The sequence below is a fragment of the Pyxicephalus adspersus genome, chromosome 5, assembly GCF_032062135.1.
Source record: "Pyxicephalus adspersus chromosome 5, UCB_Pads_2.0, whole genome shotgun sequence".
Taxonomy (NCBI): domain Eukaryota; kingdom Metazoa; phylum Chordata; class Amphibia; order Anura; family Pyxicephalidae; genus Pyxicephalus; species Pyxicephalus adspersus.
In genome coordinates this window covers 142,102,986-142,118,769 of record NC_092862.1, presented here as the reverse complement: position 1 = coordinate 142,118,769, position 15,784 = coordinate 142,102,986, and the positions used below count along the sequence as shown (strand labels likewise).

General features: G+C 40.7%; 1 protein-coding gene across 2 annotated transcripts in view; it reads left to right on the top strand.

The window, feature by feature from the left end:
* The window catches only part of CRPPA (CDP-L-ribitol pyrophosphorylase A), a 109,407-nt gene that overhangs the window by 16,033 nt on the left and 77,590 nt on the right, over nt 1-15,784 (top strand). For both annotated transcript variants that reach the window (XM_072412957.1, XM_072412959.1), the window contains exon 3: nt 137-286. In XM_072412957.1, coding sequence (XP_072269058.1) covers nt 137-286 — 150 coding nt within the window. The remainder of the gene's footprint in view (nt 1-136; nt 287-15,784) is intronic.

The window sequence follows — 15,784 nt, the reverse complement described above, 5'->3', positions numbered from 1 at the left end:
GTGAATCTAAACCGAACCAGAAGCTGCCAGGCTTCATATGATCCATGCACAGCACTTCACAATGTCCTATTTTATCCATCTGACAACATTCAGAAAAAATGTAAAGTCTGAAGCCTTTATTTTTTTTTCCCTGCAGGCGGCCGGTGCGGTGCGTCCTTTAGTGTCCACAGTCATCGCTTCCTCCTCCGATGGATGTTTGGACCATTCTCTGGAACGTTCTAAACACAGAGCCAGTGAAATGCCACAGGCTTTCCTGTTTGATGTCATTTATAATGCGTACCTTCAGGTAAGCAGACACATATTTCCAGTACAGATCTTAGCTCCAGAGGTTCCAGAGACAAACCTGCCCCAGGGCTCCAAACCTAAGAAACTGGTGGGAAAAAAATCACAATGAGATCATGAAAGTGAAAATCCGTCAAAATATAAAAATAAAAGGAGCTAGTTATAAACATAATGCAGTGTTTAGAGGTGGGGACATATAACCTTTTTATTCAAAGTTATTCAGCGGTAACACTGAGCCACACCCGGGGTAGCATAAAAAAAATCCTACCTGCTTCCTACGATCCAGCGTTCACCGGCCATCTTCTGCATCACATCCTCGGCTTGATCGATGTGACGTGTGAAGTGTTGTACGCTGGAGAGGCGTAGCCTGGTGGGAAATTTAAAAGCGTTTAAATTGTTTACGTTGTAATCTGCTTTTAAAACATTGACCACAGTGATAAAGTTATAAAAAATAAATCCAAAAGTTTATTATTGTACCCTTGTTTGGCCATTTTTTTTTAATGTTTTAATAAAATTGTTAAATTCAATTTATTGTTATATTATTTAATTTTTTATATAATTATTATTTATAATTATTATATTATAATTTGTGTTTTAAACTTTATCATACTCGGGAGTTATTCCTAAGAATAACAACAAATTTCCACGCAAAACAATGTACTACTTGTAGGATAAAAATACTGACATAACTAGACTGCCTGGGGGATTATTATAAGAAAAAACTGCCGATCTTATGCATGTGCAGTGAGATTAGCAATCTTTTTTTCCCCCATCTACATCACCTGATCTAGTGCCTGCGTGGATGTCGCTGCCTGGCGCTGGACCAAAGACGCATACTGGTAAGACGCAGGACTCAAACGAAGAAACCTTTCAACGGATAGACGGATCTGTAGAATTAAAGGTAAGCGTGTTTTTTTGTTTTGAGTTTACTTCCAATTTAAGGAACTTAAAGCGGAACCAAACTCTAGAAATAACCAAACTGCAACCAAGCAGGTCCTTTATTGCAGAACCGACAGTGTCCTTTTTGCAATAAAATTAACTTACCTGCCTAATATCAATTTTTTAAATGCACTCACCTGTCCATGTTCTGTCGGGGTTGAGGCCATCTTCTTCTTCTCTTCCTTGCTTTGATCATCCTAAAATAAGGTTTTCAATCAACACCTGGCCCTACCTAACCCAAACTCTGCTTTTTTGGGTTGGAATCTCTGACTCCATTGGTGAAACCCTTCCATTGTGATCTGCAGTGTCTGGGAGAAGGAACATATGAGGCACAAATGAAGAATAATTTTTGGTCTGCCATCAAAAGTAAAGGAAGTTTTTGTTTAGGTTTGTACATCACATAGTGCTTGGATTTGGAACCTTTTTCGACTGTCATGTTGTACTTTAGGGAGCAGAGCAAGTTCACGTTGCAGAAAAAAATTTCACTTCACACAAAGCATAACCAAGGACGTGCAAAGAAAATGAAAATACCAGGATGTGATTATGGAAGGCCTCAAAGCTTTACTTTGTTCACCTTTGCAGAATGAACTTGCTCGCTTTCTATTGTAAGTCAGGATCAGTCACCATTTGTTTTCTGGACCTCTTTGGCCTTTTCCAACCATCCAACTTCTCGGAGGCCCAATTTGCTCATCTGTCAACCCACAATTTTTTCTTAAGCTGGGCGGGAAGAAGCTGTATGCGGGTGGTGGCCTCAGTATTGTGACCCAACTTATCAGTAACCACCCAAAAACAACTGGGTGGTTACTGAAAAGTGCCGGGTGGTGTGCCTGGCTAAAAGAGGCTGGGGAGGACACTGGTCAATGCTTTTTGCCATGATTCGATCATAGACAGGGAGACATGGGTTAAAACCTTTCTGTTTTCATTGTATATCTCATTATTGACCCAGTGACTTCATCACCAGATTTCTTTGCTTCTTAATAAAATTGCAACAGCCCAAGGCTGGTGATAGGAGAAGGCAAGGAGCTGTATATAGCCCCCCAAAAACATCACAGCATCTCAAATTTGCCCAGAGATCAGGTTTCCTTTATATCCTAAAACATAATTTTAAACCTTTAAAACAACTTAAGATATTCTTTGCATTGGTAGAAGTACTCCAGTATCTCCTAGGTTGTAAGCTCTTCGGGGCAGGGTCCTCTCCTCCTCCTGTGTCACTGTCTGTATTAGTCTGTCATTTGCAACCCATGTTTAATGTACAGCGCTGCGTAATATGTTGTCGCTATTTAAATCCTGTTTATTAATATTAATAAATATAATAATAATAATATATATATTTAGCATTTCCCCTTTGATATGGAATGCTTAACCCTTCTGTAGTCAGAGTTTGGATTTCAGACCCTTGTCCTTTAAAGCGTGCACGCTCACACTCACACACACAGTGTGATTCATCCTGAGATTCATCGGTTCTATATGTACCCATGAATGGGCGATTGTTTTTCTCCTCCCCCTATGTCACAGTCCTCTCCATGTAGTCTTTCTCATCTTCTACTCCCCCCCCCCCCCCCTAATGAAGCCAGGAGACAATTTGCTTTGTCTGATCGGATGCAGACGACATTCCATAGGTTACAGGTCCGGAAAAACGGCAGTGTCTGACCAACTGATTTCATTTCAGATATGCTAATTGGGGGCTTCCTTGCTCCTTATTTGTCTCTGGAGGCCAATTGACTTTCAGCTTTGAACTCTTATTCCCCAAACCTTCTAGGGAGTCTTGTACGCCAAAGTTATGGCAATGACTGAGATAGTTAAAAAGTTCTGAAGACAATCAAAAACCATGATAAATGTTATAACATGGCAGTAGTTTTCATTCTTTTTAAATCTGCAGCTTCCTCATAATAAATGCAATTTTAGCTTTATGAGGTTGATAGACCTTACATTCTGTTATCATCAGCAGTGCCATGGAGTTGCCCCTCTGTTATGGCTTTAACAGCCTCCAATTCTTCAGGAAGTCAGCACAAAGTATATGTTGGTACACTAGGTTACCATCCATTAGTAATGGCACCCCCAAGGCAACTCATGGCAATGCTTGGCCTCCTCTTAAAAGACTGCAGCATGCACAATATTTAAATGCATTTAGCAGCTCAATAAAAGGAAAGAGCTACCAAATGCAGCTCAGCGCAACACAAACAACAGTGTGTGTACAATTAGAAAAACACCACATTCCTAAAATGGTCCTGTTTTATTAGGCTGGAGAGAATACACGTTCATCAGTGAAGCTGGGTGATCCAGGAAACCCTGAAATGGATTTCTCCAAAGTAATTTGCTGTTAGCTTGCAATTGTTTTGAATCCTGGACCATCCATTCCAGGTTTTCTGGATCACCCAACTTCACTAATGTAAGTGTATCCTTTTCAGCCTTGAAGAGCTTCAATAAATTATGCCCAATATTAATGTAACAAAGCATGTGATCTGACTCCTTGTTCTGCTTCTTCCTCTCACATTTTTGCTCTGCTGTAAAGGAAATGCAAGAGTTTGATGCAAAGTCATATTCACCTTGTAGGGAATTGACTGAAGTGGTCCCGTTTTCTATAAAGTTTAAAAGCACATTGCAAAGTAATCATTAATTAGGGAAAGCACTGCAAGGGATCATTTTAAATACTTTTATTTTTCTTCACATTTTAAGTCGTTGACTGGGTCTCTTTAATAGTTTTACCAGGCAGATTGTAGGAAAGGTGAACGTTAGGCTGAGGCTGATGAAGTTGTTTTGTGTAGGTCAGGCACCTTCCTCCATCATCCATTATGTTCTGTGTGACTGCTTTCCTGCAGCCTTGACACTTGTATTTATGGAGCTGCAGGTGTAGGTGACTAAAGACTTTTGTTGGGAAGGTTCTGCATGAAATATATTTTTATTCCATAATAATCGGGAGGCTGAGTCATTGTCCCATCACTCATCAGACGTTATTCTGCAGAGTACATATATCCGTCTTCCCATTGTATGCCGCACATAAACCGGAATCCCGGATAATGCTCCGTACATGTCACTCTTTGTAATAAGTTATTTTTTTCTGAGTGTCTGCCGCTGAGTTGTGACGAGGACAAGGTCAGGCTTGTTCTTGACGATTGTCAATAGCGCTGCACTTAAGTTGACTTAACAGAATTTAGAAAAAGAAAATACAACATTGCTATATTGGTATATCCCAATCCAAACTCCTTGCTAAATATACATATGGCTCGCCTTGTATTTCTGTCTACTCAGGCATGGGATTACACAAACCTGGCAGACTGTGCATTCTGGTAGGTAAAATATTTTTCATTGCTGCCATTGCTGATCTGGTTCTTAGAAATACTACTTTCCTGGTTGGCGATCTTATCACCAGCCTTTATTACCTTAAAAAATCATTGACCCAGAATGAGCATGCAGCTGAAGTGTTCAGCTAGATAACTGCATACTTGTTTCAGGTGTGTGATCAAAACTACTAAACCCATCATTAGCTTTACATCCAGGTAATAAAGATACTATGGGATGAGTTTAGCAATGGCTGCTTACATAACAGTGGTCCACTTTAAGCTATAAAGCTTGGTCACCTCTCTGCTTCCAGGCAAAACCTGCACAGGGAAAGAGAAGCAGCACGGATGAAGTCAACATTCTCTTCTATTAATGTAATCCTTCTCAGTACATACACATGCTTTGCACCTGATTAATTCTACTTCTTCCGTCCCTGGGTCTAAGTGCTGCATTTTAGTTTTTTTAGAATAAGTCAGCTCTTCTGGGCAGGGTCCTCTCCTCCTCCTGTGTCACTTTTTTTTTATCTGTCATTTGCAACCCCTATTAAATGTACAGCACTGTGTAATAAGTTGGCGCTATGTGAATCCTGTTTAATAATAATAATAATAATAATAAAAAATGTATAATACGAATAATAATAGCCAGCCTTTCTCAACATTTTTAACATGGGGGAACCCTGTAAATAACTTTCAGGTTCTCAAGGAACCCCTTCTAAAATACCAATCTCCACAGCTCACAGTATAATAGCCTAGTGGTCATTAGAAGAAACCCTTTACATTGCTGGCCGTTCGGAAGAATGTCACCCTTACAGATAGCCAAAAAGATCATTGGTGTCAGTTAAACTGACCTGAGAGGCACAAACGATGTCTGAATGAACCCCTAGCAAGCGCTGGAGGAACCCTGGTTCAAAAACACCGTAATAAGCTGATACCAAGTAAATACAAAGGTAAACCAAGGCTAAATTGGCACCAGCTGGTGGATTAAGCAAAGGTGGCACAACTTCAAAACCGTTAACGTCAAATACAATCGCTTCTTTGCTGTTGATACCAATAAATAATCCTTGTTATGTCTTTCATTATTTATATTTGTCCATTCTTGTGTAACTTCTCAACCCTTATACGGATACCTGAAGAAAAATTGGAACCTTTGATAGAGAAAGCAACACCCATCAGGGTTTGACATAGGGAGGTGAAATGTGTGCCACATCGCAAGGGCCATGGATCCTCCACGGAGCCAACATGAGCCACCCCAAGAGCCTTTTCCTTGACTTAGAGAGAAGCCCATTTCTGCACGGGTGTGACTATGCCCACCACTGGCTACCATGTATGTATTTTATCTGTCTAGTGTAGAGTTCAGTTTTATATTGTTGTATGTTGTCTATGATCATACAATCTTTGTGGCCCCATCATGCTGAATATGTACCCAAATATGGCCCCAAATGACTGTCTTATGTATGGCCACATTTTCTTAACCCGGGATAATCTTCCTATTATATGAATGGGGAGCACTTGGCAGACAAAAGCTCCTGTGAGAATTTGACTTGGTAATTTCCTGGAAGATAATTTTAGATAAAAACTCAGATTTTGGACAGGTGGAAGGAAGTCAGTAATAGTTCTTGGGTGCATGGGGGGGTTGGAGGACAATGGAATGTTTTAGAAGTCTGAAATTGGTTCCTAAATGGGCCAGGAAATTCTCTTCTACAATGGGATCTGTCTGTCACACTGAGAGATAAGAGAAAGTACATTGTATTGTACTGCGGAATAACACACATACAGATGTCAGGGGAGTTATTACTGAGCTCTTCTAGGGGATCTTTAGGGACTATTCACACCTTTGAGCTTTAGGCACACTTCAATGCCCCTGTAATTTTAAAGAAAATTGCATGGAGATATCAAAACCAATATATCCAAATATATTTCACCAATTTCACATTTAATTTAAGATGACCCAGACACCTAAACTTGCTTATATAGCCTAATAAATAATAATTCCAGGTTTGCAGGATTGCTCATGTTCTCCTATGATAGTCTATCTTCTCCATCCTAATAAATAATGATAAATGGGTATTAGCAGTGACTTTAAGTCTTAGAGACACCGTCTCCCTGTCCCATTTTCTTGTCCCCGATTCTCTCCTTCTCTCTCTCGCTAGTCCCAGATTCTCTCCTTCTCTACCTTTCCCTAGTCCCCGATTCTCTCCTTTTCTACCCTTCTCTCATCTCCCTTTTTCTGTTTCTCTCCCTCTCTCTCGTCCCCCATTCTCTACTTTTTCCCTCTCACTCGTCCCCTATTCTCTCCTTTTCTCACTCTCTCTAATCCGCGATTCTCTCACTGTCTCTCCTCCCCGATTCTTTCTCCTTCTCATTATTCCTTCTCCTATTCTGTCCTTCTCTCCCCTCTTATCGCCCCCCCATTCTCTCTTTCTCTACTTCTCGTCCCCAATTCCCACTTTCTCTCCCTCTCCTCCCCTATCCTCTCATTGTCAACCCCTCCTTTCCCCCCTCTCTTTCTTTGTATCTGAGATCCTATCAGCAAATAAACAGACAGATTTGTGAGAAATGTCTCCTCTGCTCTGCAGAATAAGAACCTGGAAATTTGATAATGGAGGGCTAAACCTAAAAACAACTTTGTTCCGCTAACACATGTGCCAGCGAGCGCGACTGCCAACACAGCTAAAACCTTGTAATGTTGTTATAATGGATACCAAATTTCCAGCGAGACCGGTGGTCCGTTGTATAAACTTGACTTGCTAAATACCTCTGTGTTTGATTAGCCTGTTGGCACTCGGAGCTCAATCCAGGATATTGAAGAGGTCCTGTCGTTGTGTCAGGCTCGAAGAATGTTTGTCGTAAGTGGTTTAAACTTACCGTACACAAATAAAGCCTGCATGAAATTCGGAGGAGGTTTTCCTGCGTCACTCATAAGAAATTCTGGTGTAGTTTTCAGAAAATTAAATTGTGGCTTGTTGCAGAAAATGTGGGGATGGAGTAAAGTTGGGTTTCTCACAATTTGACAATATCCCATTATCAGTCCGTCTTTATAGTTGTCTTCATTGGAATCATGTGCACAGACCGCCCATCCGGCATGTCTTGGCATTTAAGTAATATATATTAGTAGCATTTTACCCCTTGAGATTAAAGTTTTGCCAACCCCTAACTCCCTTGGGCATTAAATATCGATTAAAGCTTCAGATAATGAAAGTGAAGGTTTGTTGGCATTTAAACAAGTGATTTATTGAACATTTACAACAATTTAGACAAAATTAACACATGCTATACATACAATCATTAAAGTTTGTGCATGTGCAGTTCAGAATACAGTGTTTTCACAATTATAGAGCGAGATTATTTAAAGTCCCAGATGTAGTTTGTATATGCTGGTAAAATATTCCTCCGTTGGGGAGTAGAAAAGCTGTATATCAATTACTGACGCATTTTGCCCATACGGGCTTCTTCAGAGGAAGATAAGACCCAGTAATGCAGATATTATGCAGGTACTGGATGGAGGGATTACCCCAGTGTTTGGATACTCAAATTGATTATATCCATGGATATATGCCAAGAAAAAAACCCTATTTTTTTAGATTTTTGACAGCAGACCATTCCATGGCACAATATCCACATTACTGGGTCATATTCACCTCTGAAAAGCCGTATAGGCAAAATGCGTCAGTAATTTATTTACACCTATTTTACTCCCCAACGGAGAATTTACTATTTACATGTGGGACCTTCATAATTCTGCCCTAAGATGGGGGCAAACACAACAAACCCCTACTTTCATTCTCTGAACCTTTCAGCCCAGAGAAAAGTTGGTATTTAACGTCTTGGAATTTATCAGAAGAGCCAACTTTTCTGAAAGTATTTTTAGGCTAATGCGAACGCTTGTGGGTCAATCCACCCAAATTTTAGGTGAAGTCTAATTGGCTGAGTCAGTTTTTGATTTCTTATGTTGTATGTCTTGGATACATCAACAGAAAGATCTCCCTGCCATAATCCTCGCATATCTTTGTGTGTTCCAGCTCCTTCTGTTACATTCTTCAAAGTATAAAATAAAATAAAAAAAATTCAACAGGCAAAGTGGGAATCCAATATAAGTCAAAAAAAAAGTGAAGGAAGGAGTTAATTAGTGCTAAGATAAGATGTTAATGTGGTGATAAGATGTTAATGAGGAGTTAAAACCTAAATGCAGTGAAATTAAAATGAATGTTGCCCTTGTGTTTTTAGAATAATTTACATCCAGGCAGCAGACCCCACAGAATCTCAGCTGCAGGTTCTCGTCCGGATTTATGGACTTGCTTGGTATGGAAAGCTTTAATCCAGATTTTCAAAGTTCTGCCACATAGCAAAGCCCTATCTGACAGGGGATAAGACCTGATTTTTCTCTGTTTAGTTATGTAATACAACCAGGTCTTGTCCCTCCCCTAGCCTATGACCGGACAGTGAAGACACTGTATTTCAACTGTGTATTTAGCTTTTTCTTCCTGAAGTTAAGTTTAAAGTGCCCGATATTGGGCATGCGCCGAAGGAGCAGCCAAAAATCTCATGGGATACGTGACGTATGTATCCCAGGAGGCTCTGCTCTCCCATTCTGTCTTTACTGCAGTTAAAGTAGATTTATCATCACATTTTCAGCATTATCTAAATGGATGTCTATCTTTTTTACATAATGATTTTTTTTTTACATTTTTTGTTTACTGTTTTTTGCTGCCTTTTCCATTTTACTACTGTGGTGTTGAAGACTATAGAGGAAATCTGCAGTCTCCTGGGATACTTGCATCACATACACCAGGAGGCCTAAGGCTGCTCCTTCTGCGCATGCTTTAAATCGAGCATGCGTTTTCCTGTAAAAAAAGAAAAACAGGAGCTCGATTTCACGTATGCTCAGTGAGATCAGCACTCTGTTTTTTTTCTTTTACATTTGGAAGAAGACACCTCATCTGATCCTGAGATCGGGCATGTGCAAAAGAAGCAGCCAGGAGACTCCCGGGACACTTACGTTACGCATCTCGGGAGTCTCTATGCTGCTCCCTGCGCTCCCATTTAGTCTTGATCGCTGCAGCAATCAAGACAGAAAGGGGAGCTGCTGCACCCTTCTTTAAAAAACAAAAAAAAACGTGTTGCACTTTTAAAATTTTTCACTTTATATAAAAGGGTTGTTTACCCTTTAATGTAAAGTAAAAATTTTGAGTTTAAGACCGCTTTAAAAAGAAAAAAAATTGTTCTAGTATTGGAAAATTTTACAGCAGATCATTATAAAATAATAAACTTAAAAAAACATTGACAGAAAGAACTAATATCAGGTCCCAACCTGAAATGATTATCATAAGTGACATTAGGCAGCCTAATATAGCAATGATTTCTGCTTGACTTGTAAAGAATATAAACAGGATGATGTTGTGTGAACACGGAGAATCACTTCTGTACATTATCGGGATGTTTGAGATGTGGAATGCGATACATGAGAGACATTTTATGGGTTCTTCCTCTTCTACAACTGCGATAATCCACCCCCGGCCCTTCCACCCTTCGATCGCTATCTGATAAAAATTTCCTTCCTATACAACATAACATAAACAGTCACTACTGAGGTGGCAGGACCATCGGCAGCTCCATTTTTTTTTTCTTTTAATCTGGAGCCTGGAGGAAGAAAGTGTATATATGCTAAATACATTTCTTCAAAACAAACTTTGAAGCAGAATTCAGATTTTAAACACTTTCAAGGATGCTGTCGTGCCGGGCCTGAGAAGTGCGAAACTGCAGAGCGAGAGAACGCCTTTGTAGCCATTGCTGGCCTAGACGCAGTCACCGTCTAAACAAGTTCTAGGATGACAAACGGGGCTGGAGCCATTCGTGTTAGCTTCTAATTACCCAAAGTATGGCGGCGTCTGACGACAGTCTTTTAACGGTTAACACGAAACAAATGTTAAAGGATTAGAGAGGGCAAGACAGACATAAATCTAAAGCTTGAAAAAGTGATCCAGTGCTGGTTGTTTAGAGCCCCTTTAGACTTTTTGGTGGGGTTTTACCCCATGCATCCAAAAAATCTCTTACTGACTTTTTTCTAACTGTTATTTGACCCTCCCCTCAGACACGTTGTCTTCAATTCTGCCCTCCTTTTTACCCCCCATATCCAGAACATTTCCAGGTCCTGTCACTTTCACCTGCTCAACCTATCTCCAAAATCCGCCCCTACCTGTCCCCTGAGACCACCAAACTCCTTGTACACGCTCTTATCATCTCTCGTCTGGACTACTGTAACCTCCTCCTCTCTGGTATTCCACTAACCTGACTCTCTCCTCTACAATCTATAATGAACGCTGCAGCCAGACTCATCCATCCTTCCAAACTACCTACCTGATACACAGCCTTCCCACCTACTTACCTACCTACTTACCCCATACACAGCCTTCTCACCTTACCTCTGGTGCTGCATCTCATTGTAGTTCCCTTCTTTGGCTTACATTTCACCTTAGAATCAAATTCAAGCTCCTGTGCTTTGCCTTCAAACCCCTCCATAGTTCTTGTCCCGATTACCTTTCTGACCTGATAGAAAAATACCCCCCTAGCCGCTCTCTTTGCTCCTCCAATGACTTTCCATTGACTTTTTCACTCATAAACGCATCACATGCGTGGCTCCAAGACTTTTCCAGAGCTGCCCGACTAATGGTCTTCCTCGTCCTATTCGGCTTGCTGCTGCTTTCTGCACATTTACAAGAGCCCTTAAAACCCATCTTTGCAAACTTACCTACTGTCTTCTGTGTTTTGAAACCTTCACTACTTACCCACCATTCCATATCTCCCCTCTTATTGTGTGAGACTTCCCCCACCTCCTAGATCGTAAGCTCTTCTGGTCAGGGTCCTCTCCTCCTGTGTCACTGTCTGTATTTGTCTGTCATTTGCAACCCCTATTTAATGTACAGCGCTGCCTAATATGTTGGTGCTATATGAATTCTGTATAATAACAATAATAATGCAGTTGGGTTAATTGGCTTCCCCCCAAGAATAGACCTTAGACTGTGGTAATGACATATGACCATGGTAGGGACATTAGATTGTGAGCCCATCTGAGGGACAGCTGACGTGACTATGGACTTAATATGTCCGCGCTATATTGATACAAGATAATAATATTTAAAACGCAGCGACATGCCATATATCGGGTATAGCACACCTTGATTCAAGTAGCAATACATTTCTTGACAAAAGGCAAAAAGTTTGGAGGAATGTAATGGATCTCTTTCTTATGGCAGCACTGACTGGGGAAATGTCCTCATAAAAGTGCACTTTATGCTGCAATCAATCGTATTTTGGCACTTGTCGATGGGCTCAGTTATATATTGGGGACTCAAGAATTTTAGTTAATGCTTTCTCCCTGGTGCTTTGATGTGATTTTTGCTGCACAAGCTTTTTAGTTTTTCATTTATTTTGGATGTCACCCAGCACTATGAATACATTTTGAATATTTGTTACAATAAACCACATGCTATTACGATTGGGTCCAACAATTGTCTCTGGTTTATCCCTTTTGGAATCGAGGTCTTCTGGTAAGGCTTTACATACCTAACTGATATTTGATGATGGTGCCATTTGTCTGGGGTTTATTGCAGCATCCTAAAGAGTAATTAATAGTGTTGAAGCTATCAGGTATGCAACAGGGACTTTTCATATTTGTATGCCAAATGTTACCACGCATTGCCTTAAGGCAACCCAACCCATTCATTTTGTTCAGATTAAATAGCAATGTGTATGGGATTGTCTCCAGGGAGATTGTATAGGGATTTACAAGTCTACTGTAAGTTGTATGGCCAATACAAAAATTTGTTTCTGTCAGTTGTGCCACGTTGGTCTATGCAACCAGCTGGTGCCAATTTTGACAACCCCTGGATATGCCTTTGTATTTACCTATATATCAGCTTATTTCAGTGTTTCCCAATCAAGGTTCCTCCAGAGGTTGCTAGGGGTTCCTTGAGCAATGAGCAAGTGGCACCAATGTCCTATGCATCCGATTCATTAAAGCTCTGCAAGACCAGAGAAGATAGACTGGGCGTTCCAGCAATGGATTTGGTGCTGGATTGAAAGCATGTGCCAAATGATTTTACAAAAATCCATTTGAGGTTTGCTGGATCACCTAGGTTTTCCCATGATCGTCTATCTTCTCAAGTCTTGGGGAGCTTCAATAAATGTAATCATCATTAGGTCTAAAATGATGTATTTGATGAAAACGAAGGATTTATATTTAAATCTCATAAGCATGTTAAAGGGTGTGTGGGGGGAGCAGAAAAGCCAAAAATATTAACAGATTAAACTTCATCTTTAAATCCCCGTCTTGTTTTTTTTCCAACACAAACATGCCTAATTCACACAATTTTCTCCCATTTAAAATATTTCAAGAGATATTTCTCTGGAGTCGCCATTAGCAGAGATAAAGCAGAGATCCTTTATATCTGAGCCGTTTCCGAAGTTCTCTCTTTGATCTGGGAAAGGAAGAGTCCAGACAGAAATGAGGGCTTAAATTGTCTGAAAACGGAAGTCTCGCTTGTTGTACAGAAACAAAACAAGCCTGAATCTTTCCTGTGGAATCAGGAATGATAATGATAACATCCGAAGCATTTTTTGGAGAGGCGCGGTGAGTTTCACAGCTCGTGCCTCTTTTATATGCTGGCGGAATTTGTTATTGTAAGTCTATCAGCCATGTGCATTCCATGATGGAGAAAGTCAGATTTTATCACAGAATTGATGCGGTTAGAGGGGAAGGCAGAAAAAAAAAAAGATTGTCACCTCTTGCTACTTGCAACTCATCTCTTTATACTCCAAGCCTATACCTGGCAAGTTCTTTTGGAAGCCACCATTTTATTGATATTATTTTTTAACAGTATTTATATAGCGCCAACCTATTACGCTGCTCTGTACATTAAATAGGGGTTGCAAATGACAGACCGATACAGACAGTGACACAGGAGGAGGAGAGGACCCTGCCCTGAAGAGCTTACAATCTAAGAGGTGGGGAAGCAGCACACAAAAGAAGGAGAATACAATCTTTTTACCCACTGATACCTTTGCTGCACTTTTCTAGTCCTCTGGATCTTCTTCTTTCCAAGATTAACTGGTTTAACGTGAGCAGCCAATTCCCAGACCCGAACCCTGTCACCATGGAAGGATTGAAGGTCATTGACTTTTTGGAAACTTTTTTAGGAGATTACACAGGGATTAAGACTTCAGTGTGGTGAGAGAGCATAATAAGGTGGGTGGGGGAGTCTCTTTACCAAAGAGCCAGTGCACTTTACCTAAATGGGCAATTTGACAGGTTCCCTTCAATAATTTTATGCCTTACTGACCCTGAGCAAGGTTAGCAACTTTTAATTAGCATTTTTTTTCCTGGCCAATTATGCAGGAAATTTGGAAGCCATAAGCATGGCTGTCAGAGGGTTAGCCTCAGGAAAATGTAGGTTTTAGATGACTGTAGATAGGCGGATGTGTCATCAAGGATAGACCAGATGACATCTGTTATCCTCACACCTGGTCACAGCTATTGGGGGTCTTTTGCTATGCACCATCTGGTGTTTTGCACAGAGCAACAACATAACAGAAAGGTTAAAAACCCCACCTGTTAATTATTTAGTACAGTGTTCCCCCGGGTCCTTTTATTTGGGTGCACCCCCTGGCACTTGTCAGTAGTCACCTGGCTTTTTTTGGGTGGTTACTGAAAAGTTGGGTCACAATACATGGGCTGCCACCCACCTACAGCTTCTTCCCACCCAGCTTAAAAAAAATTTCTGGGGAGAACACTGTAGTGTCTGTACCATTGGAGATATATCTGTTTACGCCTGGTTCCAAAGGTGGAACAGTAGGTTGGTGAAAATCTCCCGAGGTTTGAAGAATTTCACTTAAGGCTACGTACACACGTCAAATGATTCTCGTCCGATAATCACCTCCAGGCTGACATCGGACAAGAATCTGGCATATGTACAGGGCTCTTTGTCTGTCATTCCGATGACTGTCCTGGGAGATCCATGGATTACGAACCAGGAACGATCGTAACGAAAGTGAAGGGGAGAGAGTGCAGCAGGGTGCCGCTGTGTTCTCCCCCCTCCCGTCTCCATATAGCAGAACGGCACTGTATGTACAGCGCTCGTTCATGAATCATGCAGTCTTTTGTCGTTGGATAGGATTGTGAAAGATCCTTTCCAAGGACAATTATTGCACATGTTATTGGACAGCTGTCCCCTTTGGAACTGCAGCCATAGAAGGGGACCAAGCCTTTCCAAATCTATACAAACATTTTTTTGCATGGAGATTCCCATTAAGTTTTTCTTTGTTTGTGGCCTTACATGGCCTTACCTAATCACAAATAATAAATAAGGTGTATGGCTGATGTATGAAAATCAGTACATGGTATATTTTTTACACATTGGTAGATGAGCTGTATATGTTTACTTATTAATGCACATTCAAGTTTTGCATACCTTTTATATTCCATATCCTTGACTGTAAAGCTTCCCGTGAACTCCCTGCTACAAAGCTGCCAAAAGGATGGCAATCTACAGAAATTGCTGCAATTTTCTTTGCTCGTAAATAAGGAAAATTGAAAGCATTTGAGTAAATTTGTGGCTCCGTAGCCTGGAGGAAGGGAGCGCTGTGCTTGTCCCACTTCACATCCTGGCAGCCAAGTTTGAAATCCATCCATGAATTAAACAGGTTTACTTACTAAGGAGAGAGAGAGAGCAGTGTGGTTAGATGTGTTGTCAGATTGGACACTTAGGGCAACATGGATAGATCTACAGCTAGATGGTAAGTATATTTGTAAGATAATAGTTAAAAAGTGTAAAGCTACCTACAAGGCTTTATGATCTACCCGCTAATTTTTTTTCTAAAAAGGATTATTCTACAATGTAGCATATTTGCATTGTTTAAACAGACCTATAGTGGTGGAAATGGGGGCCACCATTGTTTTGGGGGAAATACAACCTGACCAGTTACTCCATTCTCTTGGGGGCCTGGGGATGTCTGCTGTTCTGTAAGGTTTACAGATAACATAACACTGTTGTCTAAATGAGCTATAGCTGTCAAGATTGCATGAGTATTCTCTAACAGTATTCTCCCCGGCCTCTATTAGCTGGGTTTACCACCCGGCACTTTTTAGTAACCACCCAGCTGTTTCTTTGGCTGGTTACTCAAAATCTGGGTCACAATACAGGGCCCGGCTTCCACCTAGAGCTTCTTCCCATCCAGCTTAAAAAAATTCTGGGAAAAATACTGTCTAATATCTGTGGGCACCTCAAGGGTCT